General features: G+C 42.3%; 1 protein-coding gene across 1 annotated transcript in view; it reads right to left on the reverse strand.

Moving 5' to 3' along the window:
* Positions 1 to 7,050: 7,050 nt before the first annotated feature.
* Positions 7,051 to 27,355, reverse strand: part of CNTNAP2 (contactin associated protein 2) — a 1,889,175-nt gene continuing 1,868,870 nt past the window's right edge. The window contains exons 23-24 of the mRNA XM_090049982.1: positions 20,073 to 20,144; positions 7,051 to 19,000 (exon numbers count right to left, since the gene is read on the reverse strand). Of these exons, the coding sequence (XP_089906108.1) occupies positions 18,801 to 19,000; positions 20,073 to 20,144 (272 nt within the window). The 3' untranslated portion in view covers positions 7,051 to 18,800. The remainder of the gene's footprint in view (positions 19,001 to 20,072; positions 20,145 to 27,355) is intronic.

Consider the following 27,355-nt stretch of genomic DNA (forward strand, 5'->3'; position numbering starts at 1 on the left):
TTACCTCTTTTTTTCTCTTGGTTCTCTCCTTTAATATTGGCTAGTTGATTCTGTTTCTACCTATTCACTTTCCTACACGTTGAACTGTCTTTGTTTCACCCTCTACCCTTTCATGGCCTCTTAAAGGGGTCAGAAATCTCTTAAAGGGGCAGACTGAAGAAAGAAGCTGAAAGAAATCCTAACCCATTTAGTGTATAAAGCCTTACTGTTCTTACAGCAGAAGAAAACTAATTAGGATTCAGTAGTTTCTGTCTGCCCCAAACCTTCATTGCTTGTTCCTGATCAATTGTGCTTTGCCATCTACTCCCTGAATAGAGAATTTTTGTGCAGAAGTTGACTAATTCACATGTTCTTTCAGCAGTAATCTCTTTACACAGGACAAAGGGTGATTATCCACAACTCAACAATCATGCAGATATTGGAGAGGCTTATGAGATGGTGTAAAACATCCTTTTGCAGTTCCATTGAAGTTAATGGAGCTATATATTTTTTACACCTATAAGACACTGGCCTATGTAAAGCAACCCATTTACAGAGTGCAAAATCTGGGATACAGTCTCACATGCTTCACAAATGACTGTTAGCAGCCCTCCAATTGATAACAGCTAAGCAGTTTCATAGCTGCAAATAGCAGCCCCGAGATTGATGGCACCCAGGTTTGGGGCCCCTGGAGTAGCTGGTTTTGATTGCATCAGGATACTGCCTGGTGCTAGTCCAGGGCCAGTTCCTCAGCCAGAGGTGTGACCATCTGGGTCCCGGCCATTCTTGTGTTCCCTTTAAAGCGGCACTTGGGCTGTTGTCCTGGCTGATTATTACACTACCATTCTCAATTTCGGGATGAAAAATTTTGCTTCAGGGAAATCCTCTGAACAACCAGGATCAGAACAATCAGGATTGTTGTTGCTTTGCCTTTATGGCATTTAAGGTTAAAACAGCCGATTCTCTAGCTTTGCACAGCTCCTTACACATGAAACGAAAGCCCACTTGTGGACTAAATAGTCCTATTCACCCCTTCCAGGTCCTTCTTTACCATGCTCTCCCCACTGCTTTATCCTGTCTTTTCTGGGCCTGACCTGCAGTCACATATTGTGTACGCTTCCTTTTTTCTACTACCTCCACTTCTAATTAAATAGTGGTACCTACAACACTCGCAATAAGTTGTGAGCCACAAGATACTCATTTCTGCTTCCTTTCTACCTATGTGTAATATGGGTGTCAGATTTTGATGCCCTAATTCATGCTCAGTTCTACTTTATCTTTCAGTATAATCTGCATGACATGGGGCTACTATTTGCAGAGGATGGAAACCTCTGATTTCAACCAGAATATGGGAGGCAGACTGCCTTTTAGATTGCTTACTTTTAGGGACAGGGGCTAATCACTTGCAAGACCCAATGCAAAGTTATGAGCTCATGTAATGTTCATTATTATGATATTTATTATTTAAGTGAAGGAGCTGAAATGAGCCTAGAGAGTTGACTGCATTGGTGACTTGAACCAAATGGGTTAGTCTAATTTATGGCTACCAGGCAACACTCTCATTCTTTTCATGCAGTCCAGATGACAGCTTGACAGAAAAATGGCCCATGCAAGACCAAATCATTCATAATTTTTATTCTCCCCCAACAAAAGGTGATTCAGCTAGGAGTCTGATGCCTTGGGGAATTGTTAGTGCAAACTCAGTCCAGAAATCAATTGTAACAGAAGCAAAAAAAAAAAGGGGGGGGTGTTAAAAATCAGTGTAATTGATTTTGATATATCAGAGTGATTCTTCTTTCTGCTGGCGTAAAAGTGGGAAGATTTCTTTTCATACAAGAGCTTATAAATGGCAGAGCACTGAGGACATACATGAAAGAAGTTGTAGAAATTTGTTTCTGTGTTTGTATACAGATGCCTTTGTTGAAATGGAACAGCAATCACAGTAGAAGCATTGAAACATTTACTTTGTTTAAAGTACACAGGCTGCTGCTCTCCTGCTTGGGTATAATGTGTATTGTGCCCTGGGTTTTTGTCTGCTCTATCTATCTAGTAGTTAGATTTTAAACAAATTGGAGATGACATTTAACTGACTGTTGGGACTCCAGAATTATATTGTTCAGAGCCTTAGCTTATTTGTGTAGTAAATGGAACAGAAAATCCAGAAAGATTGCACCCTCAGATGTGTTTTAGGGGAAGGAGCTTAAGGTAATATCCATATATATGCAGGCTGAGATGGTATACAATGGCTATGATAGTGGTAGAGGTCGAGACGCTGGGTGGAGAATAAGGAAAGATGTACTTTTTGGGGAGCATGCATTTTTATTTCCTTGCTTTTATGGCTCTGGGTTAAGGCTACCATTTACTGGCAACCACAAGTGTCATACAGAGTTACTTACTACACAGAGGTACATGCTGGGCGCATCTACACAAGAAGTTTACTGTGAAGTTGAATCGCTAGCTGAGCAGTAAACATCGCACATCTACACATGCACTCCTTTTAGGCCAGGGTAGATTAATCAACTAGGACACCTTATAGATGATGACTAAACTGAATCAGCGATGTAGCCTCAGAGGCTTGAAAGAGAACAGCTGAGGCTGTTTATCCAGACAGAATCTGCTTGGGGCTTTAGAGCAGAAGACTGTTTGCTGTTGTCCAGGGAATGCTGGTTTTGTTAAGAAGAGCTGCCTGCTGCACTGAATGTGACTTTGGGTGTGCTCTGTCCTCTTGAAGAGGTAAAGTCCCTCACCAAGAACTAAGCCAGAAGGTGGCCAGTGGAGATAGGGACCCATGAATGGGTCTCTGGGTCCAACGAGCCAGGGTTTCACCCTCTGTAGAAGATATGGGCTGGCTTTAGTGGGTATTCAGAGAGATTATACAAGGTTAGGGGTCCCAAGCAAATAGTCTTCTGGGGAATCTGTGACACAAAGAACAAGGAACCTACATGTGCGGGAGGAAACCAACAAATAAGGTGCCACAATTTTCAAAAAACATGAACATGCCGAATGTTCAGACCTAGAAATCGATAGCATTTTCAAAACTACTTTGAAGATGAAGTCACATCTCCACAGTCAGCTTTGCTAAATGCAGAAAAATGAGAAGCAGGACAAAATGAAAGTGCTATTTCCATACAAGCATATGGCACCACCAAACTAACCAGCACAACACAAAATAGAAACCCAGTTAGAATAACATTGGTCACTGTAGCAGGGCACTGAAGTGCTTGCTCCTTGTGGAGCGATAAGTAAGGAATCCAGCTGCGGGTTGCCAGGGTAAGCAGTGGGAGTCAGCTGACCGGAAGGGGCAGGGCCTGGCTCCCATATAATCCCAGGCTGAGGCAGAAGGAGCTCTGTTAGAGTAAACAGTGAGGAGCCTGACTGCATGAGTTGTTCTTGATTGTTGTTATGGGGTGGGGAATTCCCTGGTAGGAATTGAAGTGGTTCTAGCTGGCTGGCTTAGATTTTATGTTATAGCCCAGGGGCTTGTGGGGGTTTTTTTTTTGTGTTTGTTATTTAGACTGGATGACTGAGTGAGGCTATTAGGGGTTGGAGAAGGCCTCATAGGGGCTCCATGGTAGCATGGGGACCCTGGTGCCAGAGAGGGTGCAGCATTTGGGGGTGCATTGACCCTGGTCCTGAAAAGGAGAGTGAAGAATCAGAGGCCAGGCAAGGCTGAGGCCACGTGAGCCCAGCAGGGGGTTCAAGACCCTGAGGGGAAGATTTGGGGTCCGGTGCAGCCACGGCCACCTGAGCCCCAGGGCAGTGTGAGAAGCCCCAGAGAGGGGACAGCGTGAGTAGCCCCAAAGCAAGGGGGGGCAGTGATTGACAAATGCCAGAGGGCCACAGTTGAGAGAGATAAGCCAGAGTGCCTGTGTGGTGCAAGTTACAAGAGAGAAGCCAGAGCTGGGACATTGCTTCCTGCCCCTGGCAGCATGCAACTCCTTGCCCTAAGTCCAGTTGTGGAGCTGGGGCAGAAGCTGGCTGCTGTTGGGCCAAGGGATGTTGCTCCCACCAGGGCTCTGAAGTTGGAGCCTGACCTGGCAGGAGCAATATCTCAGCCCCCTCTCCAATTGTGGAGCCAGGGCCAGGAACCATCTGCTGCCAGGGGCAGGGAGCAACATCCCAGCTCTGACTCTGATTGTGGAGCTGGGGACAGGAGCTACCTGCTGCCAGGGGCAAGGAGCAATATCCCAGCTTGGCTTCATGATCAGAATGAGGGCTGGGCAGCAGGTAGCTGCCTGGGGCAGGGGTGCGGGATAGCCCAGAGGTGGGACAGCATCCTCTTTCCCCTGGAGCCCAAGCCTGACAGTAGCGCTCCCTGCCAGACGAGGGCCAGCACTCAGAGAGCCTAAAGCCCTGGCTGCCATATAGTAACAGAGCAGGCATGTCTCCATGTTCATTAATGCACCGTAATTACTGTGCATTAAGTTTAGTACTTGGTTAACCAAGGACTAAATCAATGTGCAGTAACTTGTACTACTGTGCAGAAGCACTGGTACACACATTTTTAGTGATGCTTACTGCACAGTAGCCTAATACTACTGTGCAGCAGTGTACTAGCATGGGTTTTGATGAGATTGGGGCATGCTACTGTGCAGTGTTATTAGGCTACTGCACAGTTAGTAGATGTGCCCCTGAACTGCTCCTGTCAGGAGCAAATTTGCTTTCAATGTGCGCAACTTGCACTCAAAGAAAGTAACTTTTCTGCGCATTAATTGCGCATGTAGACCCACTGAAAGGGACTTAACCCTACCTCGCTTGGGGGTTGTTATCTGTATTAATCATGTAAAAAGTGTCTTAATGACTGATACCCTATTGCATGTACTCTTCAAGTTGCAGACAAAATCAATACCTGAGGTATAATCACTAGGTACACAACCTTAAAACAGCCTACAGCAAGACACTAAATAACATTGAAGATCTGGCTTTAAGCAAAATAGAACCATACTGAAATGTAACTTCCATTGATCTCTCTAAGAATTAGGTTCCTAAATGGTTCTGAGTGTCCAGGCCTCATGGCCAGATTTATAATATTTATTCACTTAAAGATACAGCTGGATGCTAGCTAGGATTTTCAAAAGCACCTGGGTATCTGTTTCCCAAGAAAATGAATCCTGTGCATTGATCCTGGAGATGTGATCCTTAGCGATGAGTGACTTGTTCACACTTTAGGCCCATTTAATCCTTAATGAGCTGGCAACAAGGATGAAATTAAGTGGCAATGAGGTTGGATGGTGGTTTTCTAATTGGACATTAATAATGTGCATGTATATGTGTTAAAAATTTGTAATAAGATATAAAGATAACTGCCCCAGGAGATACTGAATTAATGCAAAGTAAAATTAATTTACAGAGAGGATGGCTGTGGGGTACAAGACTAGGAGCAGTGGCCTCAAGCTTCAGCAGGGGAAATTTCGGTTGGAGATTAAGAGAAACTTTCTGGCTGCTTACAGTCATAATCCCCTGCCCACCAAAAAAAAAAAAAAAGGACAACAAAAGCCCCACAGCAAACCCCTGTGCTTTACCAGAAGAAGCAGTGTGTTAGCTGGACCTGGCTCTCTAGTATCTGTATAGATCATGCACTTCAGTGGCGGAGCTTTTTGGTGCTTTTATCTAAGAGCTGATTCAATAAAAGTACCCAAAAAAGCCCCACTAAAGCACTCAATTTATATAGATGTTGGGCGAGCTGGGATCAACTAACACAATAACTTTCTTGGGCATATGCTGGGCTTGGTGTGGGAGCACACTGACTTTAGCGTGCTTTTTGGGTTTTTTTTAATGCCAATAAGAGACCTCTGAATATGAGGGTCAAGCATTGGGGCAGGCCACCTAGAGAAATTGCAGTTTCCATCCTTAGAAGTTTTCAAAGATGTAGGTTAGACAGACACTTGGCTGGGATGGTCTAATGAGGGTCCCTTCTAGCCCTACTTTCCTATGTCCCTATGATCCTAATTTGATCCTTATCTCTTCTTATAGACCTCTTCCTGGTATTTATTTGCCTGTTTGTCTTTGTGGTATTTATTTGCCTATATCTATCAATGCTTAGCTTAAATGAACAAAAGCCAAGCCAGGCAGAGAAATTCTGGATAGGTGCAAGAGTGATAAACAATTATGGCTGTATTAAAAATCACCATGACTCCTCTGGGCTTTATCATTAGTCTATATCTTTAGGCAGTCCCTAGCCAAATTTTGTTACCCTTCTATTTGTGTATTCCCAAGTGTTATAATCCAAGTTTTCCTGTACAGTCCCTCTGATTTTCTTTGGGTAAGCAGTGCATTTTTAGCTGTATTATTAGTTTATACTTACTTTTCATGCTCTAGCCTATTATTGAAATATTTATATGGCCTCCTTTGCTGTAATACCTGACTTAGGTGTTCTGATATCTGTGTATGTGTAATGCTTTGGCAAATGTTAATGATCATGATTACCGAGTTGTGAGAGAATAAGGGTTTTTATGGAACCTATGTTGTTGCAGGGGCAAAACTCAAGTGATTTAAGACCAGTACTGTAAACTCTAATGAATTTGCCTGTGTGGAATACACTAGTATGATTTCATTTGCATACTCCCTGCCAGCACCCCTTCCTAATTATCAAATTTGGATAAATGGGTACTAGTGAATCATTTACCATTATTTGCATTCTTGTTGGAGTGGTGGCTTAACCAGTGTGCTGTACTTACCAGCTGCCCAAGACAAGGTTTGATCAGTCTTCTCTGTTGATTTGTCTTCTCAGCTGGTTATTTTTTGCAGTATCATACTACAGAAACAAATCCTGCATATACTTATGTGAGTGAATTAAATCTGACTGAAGCCACCAGGTGTTCTGAAGACAGAAGGCACTCTCAACATTGAGTTCATAGTGACTCTAGATCATCACCCTGTGGTGCACATTGTCGTATCTTGAAGGAGACTTTTACTCTGAATAAAACACTTACCTTTTATTTCTGCAGCTCCCAGATCCTGAAAGGATATATCTTCTGCTCTGAGTGTTATGCTCCTAATCTCAGGTTTAGTATACATATATATGTTTGTTAAACCAAGACGAATAAGAAAAGCACAAAAAACAACCCTTACTATCTGGCAAGGCTCTTTTAATGTACTTTTACCAAACCACAGTACATACTTCAAATAAGGCCTAACATTATACTCTTTATAAATTTACAAACAATTTATTCTCCTTAAAGAGACCATATTTTTTTAATCAGTCCTGCGTACTTCAATGAATTATATGTTTATTCAAGCATTACATAGCAAACATAGCCATAAGTCTGTCGACTAAATGCCTGCAACGGAGAAATCTCAGGTACATTATACTCTTGGGTTGGGGTGGTGGGAGGGTTGTATTTAAATATGGTAACCGAAATATCCTGATTATACTTCCTCTCCCCAGCAGGAATTTGTGCTCATTAAAAAGGCCAGGGGATTACGGTGATTAGTAAAAAGATGCCATATTTTTACACCAACCAGGAGGTACATGTATGTCAGGTGTTAAACCAGGTTTGTAGGCACTTCACCCTTGGCTTGACTTTCACCTTTATACTGAGGGAAGAGCTGGAGGGATTGATTCAGTTTTTTCTGCTAAGGCTCAGCTCTATTCCTTTTTGGGGCATAGACTGCTTGCTAGTTATGTCAGAGCAGGTATGAGATTAGTAAATAAGATGCATTTCTACAGCTCGAACAAGATGACGCTGAGTTAACTGAGCTCTTGCCTGATGTTGGGTGCAGAATGCTTACACATGGCATACAGGGAAAGACTGAAAAAGAAGAGTAGTGAAATATTCTGCCTGAATGATATTTGATAGTATTCTGCAATAGCAGGATCTGTTGTAGCTGATATTTGAATCCTCATTCAACCCTAATCTCTGCTAAACACTCTTCTCCTCCCTCCCACATTCAAATGAAATCCATTTGTCACCATCTTGATGAAGAAAGATAGAGAAATATGGATATGTCACTTTGTGAGCAGCATTAAGGTCTGAGATCCAAGATAATTTGCCAGTGAGACTGATTTATGGGGACCCTCTTACTAATAGTAATTACTTTGTATGCAAGGCAGATGTGACAGGAGGTATGCACAATAAAAAAGGCTTCAACTCCATGTCGTGAAGACTGAGAAACATATGTCCACTTTAGCCCAATCTACTGCTTCCAGAAGAGCAATCATTAAGTGGGGCGAGGGAAGTGTGTGTGTGTTTGTGGGGGACGGGTTGAGGGAGGAGAAAGGGGAGCCACAGGAGCAAATCCAAATTAGGCAAATTGTTAGCTTCAGGCAGTACATGCCAAAGCATTTGGGCAATCCATTTAATTCCCAAAGAAATGAAGCAAGGTTAGTTTAGTTTGATATTTACATACTGGCACATATCTGTACCAATCCTTTCCAGCCATCTTAGCATTTCTTAATTAGCAACGTTCAAATGGGGTAATAGCATTCTCAATGAGCTAAATCCTCACAGAAAAGACACCACTGCATCTCATCTCCCAGGCTCTGCCTTTGCAATGAGCAGCTTTCCAAGAGCAAAGACATTGTATGCAACAACTATTTGACCTTGATGAATCTGAGCAACTGAAGATCAGTTCCAAATAAAAGGTCTTATTAATTAGCATACTGAGTGAAAATTACACCTCCTGAAGAGAGCCAGTGAAAGGCCAATGTTCCAGTTTGGTTTTAAAAAAATACGGCATAACAGGGGCCTCAACCTTGATCAGGCTTCCTACACACAAGTTAATTTTGTCCTGTTTTGAAGCAGTTGGATTTTGCATCTATTGTTGGGTTCCAGTGGATCAGTCACAACATAAGTGCGCAATGGAGTAATTGTAGGCTCTCAAAAATTAGCTGGGCCTGCTTAATTCTGGTCCATAGAAATGGAAATTAACTAAACACGATCCTAATCATACTTTTCTCCTGGTTACAGCAGTAGCAGTTTATAAATCGCTAGAACTAACTCCCACTGGGAAGGCTTTCTGTGTAAGTGTAATGCCAAAATACCTTGGGGATGAGATAAGCAATGCTCATATGATTTTACAACAGATATTTAAAAAAAATCAGAGAATGAGGGCATAAGGAATTTTAGCAAGTCATTTAGTCCAACCCACTTTTCAAGAGAGGATTATTCTTGTATAAATCATCCCAGCCAAGTGTTTGTTTAACCTGCACTTAAAAAATTGTCAGGATGGAGCTTCTTCCACTTCACTAGGTAATCTGTTCCAGTACATAACTAACCTCATGGTTAGAATTTTTTCCTAATATCCAATCGAAGTTTCTCTGTCCTGTCCCCTGTGGGCACAGAGAATAGATAATTACCATCCTATTTTTGTTGATGTTGGAAAAAGTGGAAGCAAATGAAATACATGCATCTGAGAACCAGTGTTGACATTTCTTGGGGTATTTATATTATTTAAAAGAAATAATAGGTCTATTTCTCCATTAAGTGATTTTAATAAAAATCCTATTTAGGAAAGTGAAACTAAGCTAAAATTAAGTTCTTCCTTCAGAGAATGACTGTTAAAAAACTCTGTCTTTGCCGAGAGACTTCATTAACTATGCTATTCTGAAGTCAAGCAGAAGATCATCTGTAAGGTGCAAAACTACCCTAACTAAATATTATATATAGCTCAAACGCTTTTGTGAGATGGAGTTCATTTCATCCAGTGCTGTGAAAGGATGTGCACAGAACAGCATATATAATGCAGAGAGTGATTTAAATACAAAAGGTAAGAAGGGTGAGGGAAATGGGAGAGGCGGGGGGCAGAGGGAAGTGCTGGGAGAGGCAAACAAGCAAAGAACCCATAGGAACAAAGGGGTCACAAAAGCTAATCCAGGTAATGGGATAAGAATCTGTAGTCCCTGTTTAAACCATCCTTAATGCAATCCAGCCCGTGGGTGATTTATTGTTCTGCGGTTTCCCATTGAAATCTGTTTTTAAAGGTTTTCTGCCTAAGAACAGCTGCCCAGAGTTTAGTGATGGCGTGCTCAGGCAGGCTGAAGTCCTCTGCCACAGGCCTTTGTGTATTTCTAAACCCAGTGTCATTCGTTTACACAGCAATTGCCCTGTCTGTCCAATGTAGACAGCAGAGAGGTAATGTCAGCAACAGCCTACCTAACTCCCATTCTCACCAAGGCCCTAGGGCTTAGAACAGACCCAGATGCCTGCCATGCCCCAGCATCAATACAGGTGGCATCATTACTATACCAAATAACATAGGTTATGACGTGTGAGATTCATTCACTTGCAACTCTGCTAATGTTATATATGCCATCACCTGCTTACGGTGCTCCTCTGCTTTTTGCATTGGACAGATGAGGTGAGAGCCCTGCTACAAGTCTTGTACTGTTGGTAATTATGTATACAGAGTATAGGTACTCAGGTACTTTATGGCCAGCATCTCCCCTGTACCGAACAGTGCTGTAGCAATTAAATTTGGTGTCTGGGGCAAAGCCTGAAGTAGTAGTCTGCCCTTGCCCTGTGCACAGACCTGGGGGGCACATGGCCCCCCCATGCTTGCCAGGGAGTGCATGCAGCAGTGGGAGCTGCCCTTCCCCCATCCCTGAAGCCCCCCAAAATGAGCTGCTTTCAGCTCTGTCCCACGCCCTGCCCTGGCTGGACGTTGCCCATTGGCACGCATTTGCTTGGTGCCTGGGGTGGTTGCCCCGCTCACCCCTGCTTCCTATGGTACATATCACAGGGAAACATTTTGACTAGAGGGAATGTGAATGGGTTGTTCATCTATTGGCATTCCAAGCAATGCCTCAAAAATCAAATCATGTGTTTTCTCATTTGTCCTTTCATATAATTCACATCAGCTAACACCTAGTCCTTGTTTCTTAAGACTTAAGGGATTTCAGCTGCCTGCCCTAACATGCCTGACAGGAACGTTCATTAAATACGAGCTCATTACAGCAGTCATTTTGTAGGATCAGGTACAGCGGAGGCTACTATATGTTATCAGCAATCAATAGCTCTGCTATGTTTCTAGTGATTTAAATGGTAATGTCACTGCTCTGGCTTGTGCAAAGGGCAGACTTAATTCTGAAAAATGTAATTTACAGCGCCTGTACATTTATTATGCCCTAATACATTAGAACAACAACATGGATTAATGCTAAAGCAAGGCATACACACTTTTCTCATGTCCTGGTTGTTTAATCTAGATGTTTTTTTCCCATTCAATAAGATTCAAAAGGGGCCTAAGCAGACAATATTGTAGCCTAGCTTATCTTAGAAGGAACAAAGAAGATGAACCAGATTTGGCACCTGAATCTATGAACTGCTTCAGGTTTTGTTTTGTTGTTCCTCTTTTATCAAAGTAGCCATTCTGGTTATATTACACCTGTTAGAACAATTGCTTCACATTTCTCAGTTGTTACAGGGGAAAAAAACCTTCATAACATTTAAAAGAAACATTTCCTGTGCTCAAACCTCTTAGAGCCATGCTCTCATGGTGCCTGGTCTGATTTGTTTGTGTTGCATCCATCAAGCATTTTTCTTTCCACCCCGAGGTATCTGGAAGTCGATAGTTACTGGGTTTCCCCCGCAATTTGTACGAAGGGCAGAATCATACAGAATATTAGAGGTAGAGTTAGACTGTACTTTGGATGGTCAAGAAAATGCAGTTTGGGTAATAACTTATCCAAATCAAGTTCAAAACTATAATGGGGCATAAGCAGACAAGTTTTTTTGGGTAAATGTGATATCTTTTATTTTCCTACCTAATTCTGCTGCATTTCAAGACGGACACAAACCATCGGTGTCTAGTACTTTTCCACCTGTCTTTACTCTACCCACACACATTTCATTCTTCAAAATGAAAAGGAATTGTGTGTGTGTACTCAACAAATATGCACATGCCATACAAACTAGTGGCATGTTGCCTCGCTCACTTGCTTTGTGTGACCTCAGTGAAAACGCTACACAAAACAAAATAGAGGGAGGCTAAAAATTTTCCTGATGTTACACAGTGTCAGAAGCAAAGCTGGTAACAAAACTGAAGTCTTTGCTATTATTGCTTTGCTCCAGATGTAAGACAACTTTCCCACTGGGATGAACAGTCTTCTACTAAAGCATACGTCTATTTTCTCCTTTACGGGCTACTACAGTACAAATATAGCTGCAACAGATGAACCAGTCAGAGCACATTGACAATTTGTCATGTAGACAATAACTGTGTTCCATAAACTAACATCCCAAACAGGAGTAAAGCTTTGAAATATGATACAGCAATTGTCCACAAGGCTGGCAACAACCAAGCTATAATCAGGTTCCTTGATCTCACTGGGTTTTGTAGCCTCACTGTTTCCCTGTTCGTTTTTACATGCTTTTCTTAAAGTTCAGTTGTTGTACTCCTGTGCCTTCAACAACACACTTGTTTTCATATTCCAAGCCAAATTATTGTGGAGAAGCAACACAACTACACTTTTTCAAAGGGATGGATCTTTTACATGCATGTAATCCTATAATGCAGAAGATAAGATGCCTAGTGAATCTAAGGGCAAATCATTTTGAACAAATGAAAACTCAGGGCACTTTTACACATGCTGTGGGGACAGTGGGGGGCAAGGGGGAGCACTTTAATTAGAGTGGTCCAAGAGCTGCTCTAATTAAAGAGTCCCAGTGTCTCATGTATTAGTGTCCCTACACTTCAAAATTGCGTGGGGGCACTTGAACTAAAACCTGCTGCGATTTTGAAGTGCAGGGATGCTAATACATAAGATGTGGAGGCTGGCTGGAGTGTGGTAATTACCAGGAGTACAGTAATTAATCAAGTCTGCTCCCATGCGCTGTAATTACAGCATGTTGGAGCAGTGCCATAGCATGTCTACAGGCACTCTTTGCTCATATCCTCAGCTGACCTACATGGGTTTAGCCCTCATGAAACCAATGGAGCAACATGGATTTATGCTGCTGTGGTCCAGCTCTGAACGTGCAAAAAAGGCCAGCTGAAAGGAAAGAAAAACTGAACATAGCCTAACAACTTCTTTTAGCTGGGCAATCCCTCTTTCTGCATTGAACTACCTTCTGGGCTGCAGGATTGTTGGCTGGAGTCGTGCTGGTCTAAGGACATAGGCAAGCAAGGTTCTCTGGGTAGATGTGATCTCTTTTATTAGACCAACTATTAACAACAAGCCGGAACATTTAGAGAGGCTTGGGTATATTTTGAGCCTTTTCTCATGAAGCAGAGACTTCTGTCTTTTTCAAATTGATTTCCTGTTACTGGAGAGGAAAAAGTATAGATAATGATCAGAACAGACAAAGCACAAGTGAGCAGCTGTTAGGATAATTAAAACTATTTAACATTTCTATTCTTTTATTCATCAGTCTGGTCTCTAAGAGAACTTTTGTTAAAGAGAGACATTCACAAAGAATATTAGGCATACATACATTTTTTTTTCATTCTAATTTGCATGCTGTCACTTTGAGAGGGGGAGATTTCTGTTTCATTTCCTCTAGGATGGGATACCAAATCTGATAAACAGTGTTTAGTGTGACGTGTTTTGGAAAGCAGAACCTAAGTCTCATCATGCCCGCTGCACAATAGAGGATAAACTGAGGGAGGAACCATATTAAAAGCTACTGCTTATCAGACTGAAAAGTAGCTTCATATTTCAGTAGAGAGCCTGGAAATTAGATGCATCTGCCATTAAAAAGAGATGCTGTTCTGATTAAAACATAGTGACTGAATAGACTGACTTCTAAAATGAACTCTTAGCACTACAATAAATTTACAAATAAACATCCCCCACTCTTTGGCAGTGTTAGTCAAATATTGCTAAAAGCCACCTTTTATGTGCACCATACTACCTGTAGGGAAAAAAAATGTTGCCCTACCTTTTAAGTGGCAACTTCCATGGAAAGACAAATATGTGCAGTAAAACAAAGTTACAATGCATGTGGTAGGCAGAATACTCATGTTCTGACTTAAATTGTGCATTCTTGTAAAGGTTATTTCTTATAGTAAAGGTTGTTTCTAAGGTCAACTAAATATGGAATAAGGATTATTTGAATTAATACAAAAGAAACAAATCAGAAGGTTGATTGCTAGTAAAAGCTGTATTTACACCAAGGCTGTATTGACCTCCTCAGATCCTCCAGCCCTAATTTTCTATGATTCTTAATTTGATTTTTCACCATTCTGCCCATGCCAGAACCTCTTTGGACTTTCCCAGCTCATTTCCTAGGAAATTTACCTCACTAATATTTACCTCACTAATTCCAAGACTCACAATTTTGGAATCCACCCTGCCCTCACTGAAATCAATGGGAATTCTGCTCTTAACATCCATGTAAGCAGGAGCAGACTATTTTAGAAACATCATGGGTACCTCCCTGCCCCTTCTGCCAAAACAGCCAGCAATGCAAAGAATCACACGTTCAAGCTGAGTAAATGATTAAAATGGATGACTCGAAGAATATGCATTATGTTTCTTTAATTATTTTAGTACATTTTAGAGCCAGAATAGAGTTTTGTGATCAGTGGGGTTCACTCTGATGTGACTGAGGTTTGTCTCATATAGGAAGATGTATTTAGTCCTTTGCCAATAGCTCACATATGATATGTGCCATTTTAACAGTGCAGTTGGTCAATACAGACTCTCTTGCAGGTATCTGTGAACTTTTTCATGAATCATGTATGAATTTTTGGCACGAAGAGGAACAGGTGCAGTCACCTGGAGTCATAATAGAGGTCTCCCAGTGCCAGCACTGAAAATCAGAGAGGAGAACTCTTTTGGAACAGAGATGGGGCTTGCAGGCTTATTCAAGAGGTTCATATTAGCTTGCTGCTTTGAAATTCCTGGGCTTCTGAAGGAGTCCATTGGAAGCCTAATCCCCATAGCATTTTAGCAAGTGGGCTCCAAATTAGGCAGCCATTCAGTGTTTGAGAACAGAACAAGTGTTGGCCTGCAGTATCATGTCCACTGTTTCAGACTACTTAGCTACCTCGCTTCCAGGAAATACACTGTTAGTAATGTAACTCTCGGTGTGATTTTCAGTAACTAAATGACAGGGTGAAGGGAGTGTTTTATTCATCTTGAGTCAGAAAAGTCATCAAAGTATTGAAGTTTTTCACTACCTTCCTCTCACTCACTCATGAAGCTACCCTCCCAGCTGGCCAAACAAAATGAACACAGTTCTAACGAACTGCCTATGAAGAGATACAGAAGTTTGGAAACCAGATGATTAAGGAAATAGACACTGTATTCGTATTTAAGACAGTGGTTATATCTATCCAGGTCAGTAATAGCTAGAGGTTGTTTCCATGTGCGTGCTCATGGGTGCGTGCACATGGAAGAAGTTGATGGTCTCAGTTTAGTTATTTATGGACAGATGTCACCATCACAGAGCCAAGCACTATAAATGATAAGCTTGTTGCTAACTTAACCAGCAGCCCAAAGACTTCAGTGGATGGGGGACAGCCATCCGCTTGCCCTTCTCAGCCAGGGATGAGGCACTTTATTTGGAAAATCTGCATTGTAGTGACACATAGGGTAAGGAAAAGCAAAAGGACCCCAGTTTCTCAGGTAGTGAATATGCCCCCTCTCACAACAACTACATTCAGTTAGAAAGCAAACACTGTTGCTGCGAGCAACAGCACAATCTAAAGGCCTTGTTACACCTTACATGATAAGCAGTACAAATGGTGATCAGTGTTATTGCCAGCTCGAGTTTGGAGCAGTCACCTGTACAGGCCAGCAGAGGCTTGGAGGACTGAATACCTCTCCTGTTCTGGGCTTCCCCCCTGCTCCCTGCCCCCTTTTCCTGGGGCTCCCCTCTTCCCCCCGCATCCCACCGACCCCCACACTTACTTGTGGCTGCCCACACTGTCCGTCTCAGGGGATAGGGAAGGGTTAACCTACCTGCCCAGCCCTCTTGCCCTTGCCACTATCAGGCTGCTGCTCATTTCTGGGTTAAGCCTGCCCAAAGAGCAGCATTGGTGGCCAGTAGGACAGATTAACCCTTCATTGCCTGCTCCCCCAGGACAGACAGTGTGCGTAGGCACAAGTAAGCGGCAGGGAAGGGGGGGGAGGGCAATGAGCAGGAACCTGGGGTGTTGGGGACAGTGTGGCTGAGCAGTGGGTTATTTACATTACAGGTAGCCTAGACTGGCTACACCTTAAATTAACATGAGCTGGATAACATGGATCAGAGACAAACCTGCCCTGGAGTGGCATACCTCTGAGTTGCATAACAAGTGCATAACACTAGTTTCAGGTGTTAATGTGGGGGACAATGCAGGTGTTAGCTCCAGGAGGTGCCCAAAATTGCTGTGTAACAAGGCCCTAAGAACACGGATGTTATGTTCTCATTTGATTTATCTTGACCTGCTGAAGTCACAGGCCTGCTTTTTATTAAAAATGAGTAACATACCAATTGGAACCAAATATTAAAAGGAAAAGAAAAGTGTGATTTTCTTCAATGGGATAAACAAAAGTTGTGGTCAAGTAGAGATTTGCAACAGTAGAGGACCTGGCTAAATAGACAGTAGTGCATGTCAGATTAATCTCAAAGTACCATTATATTGTTTTGAGGCTTTCCAAGAGAAGAGGTTCTTCTTTTATCCCCTAGGTTCAAACAGGATTAAAGACTCTTCCACTCAGCTGAGAGTGAGAGATAGATGATAATCCTAGAAGCAGAGCAGTGCTAAGCACAAGAGAAGCAAAGTTAGTTTCCCATCCAACTGGAACCTCACCTCTGTAAAGTTACCTGAGAAAACAGTCATTGATTTTTTTAAAAACTGGCCATGTTTACATGCTGAGTCCAAATCCATACCCTGAAGAAATCAGTGGGTTTGATACTACGTTCGCTAGTGATTCGGCAAGCCCAGTTTCTGATGCAAAGGACTTTAGGTTTAACTTGTTAAACCAGACTCTCCAACTTTGTCATCTTGTCTGGCAAACTGCGTTTATAAACAAGGAAGAAACAATGAGACTTAGAAATACAAAGAACAGTTGAAATGCTCCAATATTTCTTCTCTAACTTTTTTTTTTAAATCTCCTTTCACTTTACAGCATCAACCAGCATAATTGAACATACAAAGCAAAAAGGAAGAGAGAAATTAAAAGAACAGCACTGCTCGGTTCATGAGATTACAGTTCATTTGAATTTCAAATAAGTCTTCCTTGCAAGCAGGTACTGTAAGAATGGATTAAAGCTGTGCATGCCAAAACTGTAAATATATAAGGTTATGTGAATCCAAAAATGCCACAGGCATAAATCCTTTCCACAAGAAACTCTTGGCATTGGTTCTGTTTAAATGCACAGTAAATGCCTGCAATACATTCATATCTACATTCTGTTCCACTGCACAACTACCCATAAGGCCCTACATCTCTTTCAAACCAGATTACTGGAGAACCCTGTTCCTCTGCAGTGGGGAAGCCAAAGCCATTTTATTGCCATCAAAAATGATATTAGCTATTCAGGCTACCGCTAACCATCACTGCAAACTGACTGCCTCCTTCATAGTGACAAGCTGAAATTCAGCTGGTTTGAGAGACTGTGTTCCCTGAAGTGCTAGATATTGCCTTTGCCATCTTTAAAATTACCTTACAAAGAACGAAATTAGTCAGGCCAATCTGTATATATGAAATAGTAACATTATGTGGCTGTTGCACTCTGAGCAGAGATGTCCAAGCCTCTTGTTGCTTTACTTTACTGCCTGTGAGAATGCTGCTACAGAGGCCTTCTTCACAAAGGGATTTAAACCAGAGATTTAAAGAACAAACCAAATTGGTATGCCAAGGACAGAAAAAAGTATTACGTGAAGTCTGTTGGATCAAATGCATTCACTAGAACTGTACTAATTTCTGCGACAGCCTATTAAAAAAAGAAACAGAAGCAAACAAACAGTAAAGTTTGGCTCTAATTCCCTACTACAATGCTTATGCCTAAGTACAGTATACGCCAATATAATCACAGGTAGAGCTGAATTTAAGTTGGCATGTGACCTCAGGTCAGCAGTGTCATAGCCAAAGATACAGAAAACAGACTAGGTCTACACACTCGAACGGTATCATCCTCCTTCAGATTTGAACAACAAAACAAAATAAGCTTCCTGTGCTTTGTGATAAGCCTCTCTGCTAGAAAGAATAATAATAGTATTTTTACATTGCTGATAAGTACTGTACACAATCAACATGTTTAGGTGCCTGTGTCAAAGATGAACTCTTACAGTGTTGGCACAGGTTGGTGGCATTATGAAAATTGACAGATATTAATAAGCGTCAATCCTCTTTTCCCTGCCCCCCCCTTAACACTTTGACCCCCCAATTCAAACAACACCAAATGTAACATTTTATGAACAAGACCTGCGGATTATGGCAACCTGTCTAGAACTGACCATGTGGGAAAGAAAAGAACACAGAAAATTGGACTTGTCTGCCATTCTCAAGACAAAAATATCCACATTCTAAAGGGCTTTTAATTACAATCATCTGTAAATATATAAGGTTATGTAAAAAATTGGCCCTGTTATCATTATGGGAATTTAGAACACCTCTAAAACACACACAGAAAGACAGGTATTATTGACAAATTTTAACCAATGCTGAGGCTCTAAAAGCTGCTCTTTGTTGTTGTTGTTTGGATACAGAAGGGGCAATTCATTGTAAATGAATATTAAAAAGTATTTTTCTTAAATGCTAGTGTGTTATTCTTCCCCCCCACAATCTCAACGGTTTTGTCTGTCACTTGCTTCTCCAGTTGTGCTGATCTTTTTACTGTAGATGTGCTCAAGAGTCCGAAGTAGAGTGTTTTCTTCTCACTGAAAGAGTCATCCCCAATCCCCCCCCAGCCATAATGCCAACCCCCCTCGTCCCCATACACACACTTTTAGATAAGCCATTCCTTTTTGCTTTCATCAATAGTCTCCGTAAAGTTGGGGTCATTGTTCATGATGGCTGCATCGGCACTCTCAGCAGACTCTGCCCCTTTGGCCTCGTTAGTGTGGTAGGTCCCCTTGTGACGGAACATGTAGCGTATCAGGAACACAAGTGTGCAAAGGATGGTAAAGATCACAACAGCGATGACACCTAAGGGGGAGAGGGGAGTGTCAAAAATGAAGAAAAAGGCAAGGCTGTCACTTAAAACCCCCAAAGATATTCTTATATTTATCCAGGTACAGAAAATCAAAAAATTACTTTTTGAGCAAAGTTATATTATTAAGAATATACTCTTTAATTCAACACTGCTTGCTACAAAGATAAGGTACCATTTTTATTTCTAGGAAATGGTGGAAGATAACAGTTTTATTTCTCAGAAAAATTGCATGGTACACTTGGACTCTGTCATCCTCCCCCCATCATGTTGATAATTCGTGGAGCAAAAAAAGACAAACTTGGTCATCTGACTATTCCTTATTACAGGGCAGGGAAGGCAGCTGGGACACCTGCTCATAAACCTAAATAAGGGTCCACATTGTGTGCTCTGCAATTTGATAAAGGAAAAGCCTCTCACAAAAGTTGTGGAGTTGGGAATGGTCCTGCTTTGAGCTGGGGGTTGGACTAGATGACCTCCTGAGGTCCCTGCCAACCTTAAATTTCTATGATTCTATAAAAAGCTAGTTTTGCTGCTAATTTAGCACCTGACACCATGAGCAAACCTATTAACTCAAGTGGGATCCATGAGTGGTCAAGCAGAATGTGGCCCCTAAAGCAGGGCAAGATTAACTTGATCTTTGTCAAAGAGAGCACTGAACCCAACATGCAGCCTTTGATTCTGAGAGCTTGATTTTCCCTCAGTGGGTCCTGAATTAGGCTTCTGTTAGTTTGTCTGCACTAATTCACTGGACTAAATGACAAGAAATGTTGCCAGTTGTACTAATATAGTTATACCAGCATAACTCACCAAGTGGGCTCTTCTATTACAGAATGAGAAAGGCTTTCCTTTGCCTTGGCCTGAACTGCTTCCAGAATGACAAAATCAGAGGAGAATCATCTTATACCAAAATAATCCATCTTGGTTTAAATTCATACCTTACTTTGTGCTAGTGTAACTTTCCTGTGTAGATGACCCCATAGTAAACCAGGCAGTTTGAATGGTTCTGCCATTACAGCCTACACTCAAGCCACAAATCATCTCAACTAACGTTTACTTTTTCCTTACCTCCTATAATGGCCGAGTTCCTGTTAACTCCATCTCCTATAGCTTGGCCATTGTATGGGAAATCAGCACTGGCTGTAAAAAGGGAAGCAAAGATCCATGTTATAACACCACCAATTAATGAAAATGTGTACATTGGCTTAAAACAGCAGTGTTCAATCCCTGGCCTTTGGTCCAGATCTGGCCTGTGGAGCCACATCAACCAGTCTGAAGGGCTCTTCATTGGTCTGAAAATTTGGCAGTGGTGGAGCAATGTCAGTGTTAACTGCCACTCCCCTTCTGGCAAATGTCTGGAAACTTGGGGAACCCTATGGGTCAGGTAGTGAAGCCCGCCACTCTGTGCACTAGACTGGGCACATAGGGTGGAGTGAATTGGTATCTGGGCATGCCATGCCGAATCTGGGTGGTATGAGGCAAGATCCAGGCATGCAGTGACCAGGGCCAGTGTAGGAGCCAACCCCATCCTGTGGTTGGGCCCCACATCACTCATCTAGCCAGCAGGACCAAAAGGTAGATCACAACTGGTTTAAAAAAAAATACACTTGCTTCAATCCCGGCATTGTTAAGTGAGAGTTAAAAAGAAAGTTAACTGTTATCTTTATTTTAGTATTTAGAAAAAGAAGAAAAAAGATTTTCCTCTTCACCTGAGCCCAAATCTCTTTTTTCCTCTTCTCTACCCTATGTTGCTCATTTCAAAACCTAACTCAAGTAAGGGAGGCAATCCATCAGCATATATTAACCTATAGTTGAATAAGTGCATGGCATGTTCCCCTAACAAAAGCTTCTATGGCTTTACATTGACTCCCTAACGATAGAGGAAAATAGAACGCATTCAATGCAATTTCTGTTACTGACCGCTGCTGTCCGGTGGGGATTCTAGGGTTTGCAATCATTAGGGAATGCCATGTGATCCTTAGAGACTGTGTGCATCAAAAAAGTACTTTTGTGTTTTTTGGGTACACAGCCCAAGTTCAACAAACGAGTAATTCCTCTGTGGCAAAACCAAGCCACAGAACCAGTTCAGAAGGAGTGTAGCATATGAATGGGAGGTTCTTGTTTTGGTATCCGCTGAATACCGTGAAGTATTTTCAGGAGGAATCTCTTGTATTTGATGTATCGTCACAATTCTTTCATGTGGCCCGTCACTGCAGTGTTGAACTGCTGTATCTAAGCTAACTCTGAAAGTTGTGCAAGGAGTTATACATATTTAATACTTTGTCAGTGAAATACGTATTGCTTCTAATGAGCCAACAAGATTTTTTTGGAGGGTGGAGGGGGGGCAGCACTGGAAGCTATTAAAGCTAATTTCAAATACTGAGTGATGGAGGTGGAGCTTTCTTTCTTTGCTGTATTAGGTCACCATTAGAAGCCATTTGTGTATTTACTGCTTCCAGTGTCTTGTTAAAGGGTTTAAAATGGGTCTATTCAGGTGTCAGAGAAACAGAATAATGTGCCTTTTGTTTTGCAAGGCAGCCATACAAAAGTTAATAGCTCAGGCTCACTATGTGGGCTAAAAAAAGGTTTAGGGATTAGAGAAGTCTTCTCAAGGATGCCCTAGGATGGAAACAAACTACTCATGCTTGCTAGTTTATAAGCATCCTTGAACAGAAGCAAGAGGCCATTTCTTGGGTCTGGTTATGAGGGCCTATCTGAAGCAAGTTGCTTGCTTGTCATTTGTCACTACCTGTGTTTCTGAACCAGGCCTCTTGGGCCTCTTACAGATATAGTGGTTTAAGAAAAATTCCAATTTCTGCTTCAAAGAGGGCAGTGACCCTAGGTGACCCTGAAACATCAGTTACAGGGACAGGTTTTCAGATTGGTGGAGGAGGCAGTTGCTGGCAAAGTGCAACAATAGCATTATCTTGATTATTGTGAGGAAGGAAACAAAAAGGAAAACCTGGTTGTAAACTAAAAGCTCTTTTACTTTTTTTTAAAAGCTGTCCATTTGCTTGGTTGGTGAAAACTGCCCTACCCACTATGCTACAGCAGGGTGCAGCAGCAACATAGAAGAGGACTGCTATCTTTTGAAGCTACTGAGATTTCTTGAGTAATTCTTCCTAAGCTCTTTCAAAAAGGAACTAGGGAGAAATGATGGTGGTGGTTGCAGGGGTAGGTTGGGCTACACAGTGAACTCTCTCTCACTAGCAATTTGTATTGGAGATGGAGGGAGGCACTGCCAATGGTAGTGTAGGAAACTGCATGAAGAGTGACACGGACCCCAGCAGGATCCCTCCTGAGCTGCTGCATCATCACAGCAGGCTCTTTAGGGCTGTGAAAGGAAGTCCATGGAGGCGGGGGAGGAGGACCATAGTTCATGATGATAAAAAGCCAGGGAGATGTGATGGGGGTAGTGAAGACAAAAGTAAGTTTGATAGGCTGGGAAGCTATTGGAAAAGGAGCCAGGTCTGAACATACATCTTTTTGCTGGCTGGAGCCAAGTTCAACGGTTTACACTGCTAAAAATCAGCCGAATAAAACAAACCTCACCACAGTCAATGAGTTTTGTCTCCCTTCCCAAAAAGTGCCACACAGTTCATTAACAGACTGAATTAATTACTGCCTCTGCACTTGTTTCTGTGCCAGAAAAGGGATCCTTTTTTTATGTCACTGGGAGTTCTGACTGAGAGGAACCCCCCCGCCCAGAACAAACCCCCTTATGACACTAGTTTACTAGGTAGTGTATGCCACTACCAATAGCATGTGAGAGTGCAACAGCCTAACTAGGGTGGGGTGAGTGGGACATTAGTCCCAGGCACTATGCTAGAGGGGACACCAGAGTGGCAGTGCCTGAGGACCCTGCATTATGGCAACAGCAGCTAGGGTGAAAAGTGCACTTCTTGCTCTCCAGTGCTCTGCCTAGGGCATTACAATTGCTAGTTACATGACTGGTGTCTGTATACTACTGAGGTGGTGTTACCTGTCAGCTCCATGTTCTTGGGGAACCCTGACACAGGACACAGACTGTCTGACTCACAAAGAATCCCCCCCCATCGAAACAGAAACTGATTAAGATGCAGTGAGATACACACCTAAAACCCTCCAGATAAGGGTGACAAAAGTGAAACAACTGCCCTAGGTCTCATTTGCATCTGAAATGGGAAGAGATGACCATTCATTTACATGAGAGTTGGAGAACAGAAAGCCTGAAGCAGAGACTGCAGTGAATTCTGGGATCAGCGAAGCAGGGGGAGCACTGCATGATGGGGATGCTGTGCTCCAAATGCTAATCAACCCCCATACCCAGCTCAGCATTTATCAGACCAGTTCTAATCTGGATTTACAAAGGACTTTTCCTTCCCCCTCCCCCCCACACACACACACCTCTAAGCAAAAGTAAGTTTACTAGGCATCTCGGGCTGTACATTCCCCGGTCCCACTATGGGAGGCCTACGTAAACTTAATTGGCTAAAACTCGGCTGGCCAGGTTAGGGAATGCTGAAGCAATAGACCGAGTCAGAGGGGGTATGGATAACATTTGAACAATGTACAGGGTTAATCACAGCGTCCAGCCCGTTGAAGCCCTGTCCACAAGCGTTGTCATACTTTTCCCGAGACGACTGGTGGAAGTCCTCTCCACAATAGGCTATGAACACTCCAATAAGTGCCTTAAGTCTGTTAAAAGACTACAGTAAGATCTGCAAAAGTCATGCTAAACTGAGGCTTGTTCACAGCAAGTAAAAATACAAAACCCTGATGCTGCAAGCTATGGTTTCTGAAGACACCAGGAGATATCCCCTCAAGTATATGTGCTATCCACAGGAATGTCAAGCTAGCTCCTAAGTATGTGTTTCCTGAGTATCAATCAGGTTCCTGAGATGTTCCAATCAGATAACCCCTTGTCAATAGAAAAAGACAATTTGATTTACACTACTGAGAATGCTTGAAAGAAGCTGAACTGAGGGTATAAAAATCTGTAAAAGAAGCAGCAGTGTGTGGTGACACTACCCGCTTTCTTCTGGACAGGCTTAAGGAGGCAGATCATCTCCCTTCAAGGATCGTGCTGAGAACTTTGACTTGTCAGCTTTGCAACCCGAGTGCCTTGGACTGGTGAGATCCCAGCTCCCTCTCTCTTTTCTCTTCTCTCTGTCTAAGCATAGATTTCTGAACTTGAACTGTATTAGTTAAGCTTGAGCTAAGTTTCCCCAAATACTTAGTGAAACCAGGGTATACTGTGACTGTTTGTGTTTGTTTTTCCTTTGCATGTCTATTACTACTAGTGTCAATATATATTTCATCTACTTAGCAATAAATAACTTTTATAACTTTTATAGCCAAACTGGTGGTAATTGGGTATATTTTTCCTTCTTTACTCCTCTTTCAGCACACCCCAAAGTAGTGGGCAAATCTGGTAACAGTGGATGGAGACAGCAGTACAGAAAGGGAAGTGGAGAAAAACCAGCAAAACAGAACTTGTACTCATATTCTAGGAGGAAAAAAAATCACATACGACTTCTAGACAGCAAGCAGAAGTGTAGTAGCAAGTGATGTGGGGGCAAGGGGAGAGGGAGGAGGTTAAAAGGTACAAAATGAGGTTTCCTTTAGTAGGAATTAAGCAGAAGGAAGCATTCCAGAGAGGAGTGAAGGAGGAGAGCGAGGCCAGCCAAGTAAGAGCGGGCATTCTAGACAGTAAATGCCAGTCAAATATGTCTTTCCGACACATCGCCTTTCAGCCTTTCAAAGTCACATTCTTCCAATACCTACTTCTTGCCATGGTAAGCTAACAGGCTTCTTGCCTGGGTCACTACCCAGTAATTATTAACCAAGGAAATAAAGGACATGCTGAATAATCTAGGCTTGCCATACCACTGTTAACACTTCTGCTGCAACTGTGCAAGGATGCAGTGTGCTTTTCTGCTTCCTTGGATATAAACCAAGGTGCCTGAAAATTCCTGCCTCATGGCAACTATTAACAGATCAGCTAAAGATAATACCTAGAAACTCTGCAGTCTGAAACACAGTAGGATAATAAAGAGTCTATGTGCAGCTGCATTACTTGGTGAGTGTCTTCCCTCACTCTTGTTTCATTACGGTTGGGAAACACGCCTCATTTTTCAAATACTTCCAGTAGTTCTGGGACCTTAATTTTACAATATATCCCAGTAAGGCCTTGCTCGCTGCCAGTTACTTGTACTACAGTAGCCTCAAATAATGACTTGCCCAGATCAAATAAGCGTCATGGAGCTGCAGTTATTATATGTAGCTATCCCACAAAGCAAAAAGTAATTTTCTTGTCCAGAGGGACTACAGCTGAATTTCTGCTGTAATACTGGACAAAGGGGAAAAATTAAGACACCTCAGTTATTCACTGCCATTCTAACCAGGCAAAGTCAGCTCAACTCCATCAAGAGGTTGACTACTTTTTGTTCTAAACACTGCACATTGCCTAGGCATTGGCTGAGACTATAAGTTAGGGGCAACTAGTGACTTAGGTTGTGAAGGCTGGGCTTGGACTCTATACCAAAACAGATTAATTATTTAGGACTTTCTTCCTGAATTTCCTGTCCCCTTCTCTGGTTCTGAGCTGTCAAGTTCCCATCTGCATGAACTCACTGGGAAGCAAAGGGTAATCAACATAGCAAATACTTCTCCTGTGGAGGCATCCATCCTGGAAAAAAAATTATAATTTGGGTTCAGAGATTCTGGGAAAAACTCACATAATGCAATGCACTTCCAGGAATGCTTCAGTAACCACGTGCTATATTTCACAAAGTCCTGTGCTTTGGCACTAGCAGCTGTGTCACTATTTTTGCTCTAAGGTGCCAATATCACCCAGTAGCAAAAAATATGTCAGTAACTATTGTGCCAAAATACCAGGCTGTGCTGTGGGTGACAACTGATAGGAGAAATCTGAACTCTCATATGTCCTATGAATGCAATGCAGTTGCACAATGAAGGGTAGACGGCACTGCTCTTTATATCATTTCCTCTCATTTAGGGCTTTTGGTTTAGCTTTGGCCCGGAACCTAAGCATAAATCATATTCTAGAGCAGGGAGTCTCACTTGAATGACTTGGCAAGCTGGATCTGAATGGAGGGACTTCTCACTGCAGCTGTTAGTGCTACCACAATTAATGAGTCTGCTGCTCAAACCCCATCACCAACTGCTGTCCATTTTAGGCACCAGAGACAACTGAAAACACTAAATTCAGTGGCAACATTCCTCCCCTGCCATGGGTGCGAGCTGTGCCAATGAAGTGGCCTCAGTAGCTGCAGCAATGGGAGTTGAACAGTGGCAGCGTTAACTGTTGGTGATGGCAGTTGCAGCCAAAAGGCCCACAGGCTGAAAGATTCAGCTCTGCATGCTGCATAGCACCCCTGACTCCTTGGCTGTCTCCTCCTTTCACAGCTGTACTGGCTGCATTCAATTTCAGATCAGCTTCAATGAGTGCTGCAGAGTCAATCGAGGGAGAGCTTACTTTTCAGGGGCTGTGCAATCTTCTCAATTCTTTTATTGGCCTAAGCATTAACAGAGCAAGGTGGAATTAGCTGAACACATGGAGGCGACTAAAGGAATGGCTAGAGGCAAAATCCATGTTTTTAATATTGTTTTAATGACTGGGAATTTAAGATCACTATAAGCAGATGTCTGAGGGGCCTAACTTTTCTGAGCACACTTAACAAGATCCTGTAGTATCATCAAAGGCCCTATAGTATGTGTAAAGCTATTAGGTATGGATGGATATCTACAGGAACCACTAGATGGAAAGGGGAGGCAGAACTGGACAAGCTGAGCAGAGGTGAATGTGTGTGTTCAGTGCTAGAGAAATGGTAGATCTGAGATACTAAAGCATTGAATCCTACTGCAACTTTCTAGCTCCATTCTCTACAGAGAATGATGTAATTTAAAAGGTCCTGCTGACTTGCCAAACTTAGAATTCAAAAAGCTCTTGTTAAATTGGAGAAGGGGTCCAAGTTTAATAAGATGAAATACAATAAAAGACAACAAAGTACTACATTTAGGAAGAAAATAAAATCAAGTCCACAAATTTAAGAAGACTAGCTGGTTTGGCAGCAGTATTGCAGAACATATTTTGTGGGTTAGAGGGGATTGCATTGAATGCAAGTCAACAATGGAAAAAAGACAAATTCTGGGCTGTATTAACGCCGGGGTCAGACCCAGAAGGTCATGATTCTGCTCTATTCAGCACCAAGCAGCTTCAGCTGGGTCTAGTTTTGGACACTACATTTTATTATAAAGGATGCAAAAATTAGAGTGCACTCAAAGGAAAATGACAGAAATAAGAAGTTTAGCAAATGTAACCAATGAGGAAGGGTTGCAGAAACTGG

This window comes from Crocodylus siamensis, chromosome 5 (assembly GCF_052110815.1).
Source record: "Crocodylus siamensis isolate JL-2025a chromosome 5, ASM5211081v1, whole genome shotgun sequence".
NCBI classification, from domain to species: domain Eukaryota; kingdom Metazoa; phylum Chordata; order Crocodylia; family Crocodylidae; genus Crocodylus; species Crocodylus siamensis.